Source organism: Elephantulus edwardii, unplaced genomic scaffold, assembly GCF_000299155.1.
Source record: "Elephantulus edwardii isolate Elephantulus edwardi_28Jun2011 unplaced genomic scaffold, EleEdw1.0 scaffold00196, whole genome shotgun sequence".
Lineage (NCBI taxonomy): Eukaryota > Metazoa > Chordata > Mammalia > Macroscelidea > Macroscelididae > Elephantulus > Elephantulus edwardii.
Window position 1 is genome coordinate 6353811 of NW_006399946.1, and position 2772 is coordinate 6356582.

The 2772-nt window shown below is 42.3% G+C and overlaps 1 protein-coding gene and 1 pseudogene across 1 annotated transcript in view; both read right to left on the reverse strand.

Annotated features, from left to right (window-relative positions):
- The window catches only part of PTPN2 (protein tyrosine phosphatase, non-receptor type 2), a 140161-nt gene that overhangs the window by 104504 nt on the left and 32885 nt on the right, over positions 1 to 2772 (reverse strand). Inside the window, exon 2 of the mRNA XM_006897021.1 lies at positions 1053 to 1143. Within this exon, the coding sequence (XP_006897083.1) occupies positions 1053 to 1143 (91 nt within the window). The remainder of the gene's footprint in view (positions 1 to 1052; positions 1144 to 2772) is intronic.
- LOC102863573 lies at positions 277 to 799 on the reverse strand (annotated as a pseudogene).

Genomic DNA, 2772 nt, shown 5'->3' on the forward strand with positions numbered 1-2772 from the left:
TTTTTTTTTAAGTTGCGAGAAAAGTCTTTATTTTCAGTATAAAAAATGTCCATTAGGTGGAGGTCAAAGGGGGTAGAGGCAGATGCCTACATAGGGGAGCAGCACAGTGGACCTTCCCAGCCCCAGCAGTCCTTTGATCTTGTGTAGGCCTCAGTAGAGTCCCAGGTAACTAACTATACACGTGCAGGATGAACAGTAAGAGGGGTCAGAGGTGCAAGTCTCAATGGGAGAGTAGAGGAGGGTCAGCAGAGGTCATGAGAAGTCCAGAATCCAAGGTCAGGCCTGGTCGAAGTTGAGTTTCTTGGCTGGAGGAGTTTCTCCCAGCCCTTCAATATCCACTAGGTCACTGTTGGCATCAGAGTCGTTCAGAGCACTGAGTGTCACATGAGCTTTCTGCTTCTTTACAGGGGGGGCCTCCGGCCTCAGGGACAATGGAGCTGCTAGGTGGGGGGGGGGCTGCTGGAGGAGGCAACAGAACACCAGATGCCACTTCCTTGGGCCCTTTCTTAGGTGATTCGGCTGGAAGGGGAATGCCAGAGTCTTCATACACTTTTCGTTTCACAGTGGCCTTTATCTGAGCCACTGTCCGTTCCTTGATGACACAGCTGATGTGATTAAGATCGTCCCCAAATCGCTTCACAGCAGCCCTCAGCATCTCTATTTCCGTCTCTGTCCACTTCGCACCCGTGGGCGAAAAGTCGGCCACGGGATGCAGCTGCATCGTCAGCTCCCCGAGCTTCGTGAAGGCGGCGCCGGCCGCTGAGAAGATCTCTCCAACCTTGGTTGACGCTGAAGTCATGGCCCCGCGCGCCTCCTCACGGAGACGCTGCCGCTGCCGCCGCCGCCGCCCCCGCCACGCGAGCCGGGACCGTAAAGTTTCTTCTTCTGCTACTCTATTCCTTGAAATTTTCTTTCAAGAACATGTATTATTTTTAAAGTGGGGGGAGGGGGAGAAATTATTAACCCTAGTCCCCAAAATTCATTTTCACCAAATCCTGCTTCTTCAAGCCAACTACCAAACACACACATACACATAAGTCACAAGTACTTACATGGGCTCACATCTCTGTATCTGTTTCGATTTCTGTTTTCTGGAAACTTGGCCACTCTATGAGGATAGTCATGGGACTCATTTCGAATTTCCTTAAAATAACAAAAATATATTTTAATATCCCTCTAAAATTGTATATAACAAGATAGATACTTTCCCAACCAGAAGAAAAACTACAAGTAACACTTATGAAGCTATACTGTTGTTGAGTACTGTGTCAGAACTAACCCACAGCTAACCCTCCAGTGGGCTTCCAGAGGCAGTACATCACATGGGAGGAGACTGCCGATTTTTCTCCCACGGAGCAGCCAGTGGATCTGAATTGAATCCCTTCAGGATTGCAGTACAGCTTCTTACCACTAGGCCATCAGAGCTATGCAAACTATACTAATTACTATGAAAAGCATTTTGTTTATATGCATTGTTACATCTAAACCAAATAGAACAATGGCAAAGATTATCTTCTCTATTTTATACACAAGGTTTTGAGGAATTAAACAATCTACCATAAATCATCCCGTTTGTAAGTGGCAGATCCCTGGACTGAATCAAGATCCCAGAGCCACCAAAACCTACTAACAAATTACCCTATATTGAACACCAATAACAAAATATTAAATACTTTCCTTAATTTAAATTCAGGATTAATACATATAGCATGATCAACTTTTATGACCCAAATAAAGCATTCTCCTGGGGAGTTATAAGAGGATAGTTGATGAGCTAGGAAATGTTCAACTGACAAAGTCTTATCAGTATGATAATGGAGAACCCACAGACCAACTAACCACAGTTTGTCAACAGAAAAACCTGCATTTCTGTAAAGAACTGGGAATATGTTCCTTGAAAAACCACTGGAGAAGATGTTTGTTCTGAGATAATGTTCTTTACAAAATGTTTGCACATCCTGGTAAAATTAGTATGATTTTTTTTCTGTTTGTGGATACTGCTTAAACACTTGGCCTGTGCTGAATAAAGTTACTTAAGATTCTTGAAGTTTTTAATCCCTTGCACCCAACTATTTTGTGTTTATATTTTCCTTAAGTCTCTCTGATCCCCACTCTCAGACCTGTTGTAGGGCTGGACAAGTGGCGCCTGTACAGGAACCGTGCATGAGAAGGTTTGAAAAAGTGTAAGTCAAAAAAGATGTCTTCTAAGTTATCTGCTAAGTTGTCAAAAATCAATTGGGGGAATCTGAAGCAGAGACATGAGTATGGATAATGTGGCAATTTTCTCTCTATAAGTCTTTCTATTGTTTGTTATCTCAATTGTTTAAACATAATGGAATGAAAGTTTGTTATGTTTAATGATACTTTAGAAGGCTGTAGATCATTATCGTCCTTGGTACCCTGAAAAAGGGTCTTTAGATTTAAAAACATGGGAGCAAATTAACAAAATTCTGAAAAGATACATGGCCTAGGTGATCAAATACTGGCAGAAGTCTGGATATGGTCTACAGTAAGTTAGCACTGGAACCACTAAAAGTTTCAAGTAGTAACGTTTCCATAGAGAAGGTGAAGGAAGAAAAAAAAAGAAAAATTCCAAGTCTACCTAAGTAAGTCCTGATGATATCTCACCACGTTCATTTCCCTTGCCTTTAAAGGTGAGCTATATTGGTCAAGGTTTTCTAGAAGTTACAGCTCAAGGAGACTGGAAAGATTTCATTTTCCTGTTTATATTCAGCCCGTTTAAAAGGGAAATTAAATAATGTTCCCTTTCCT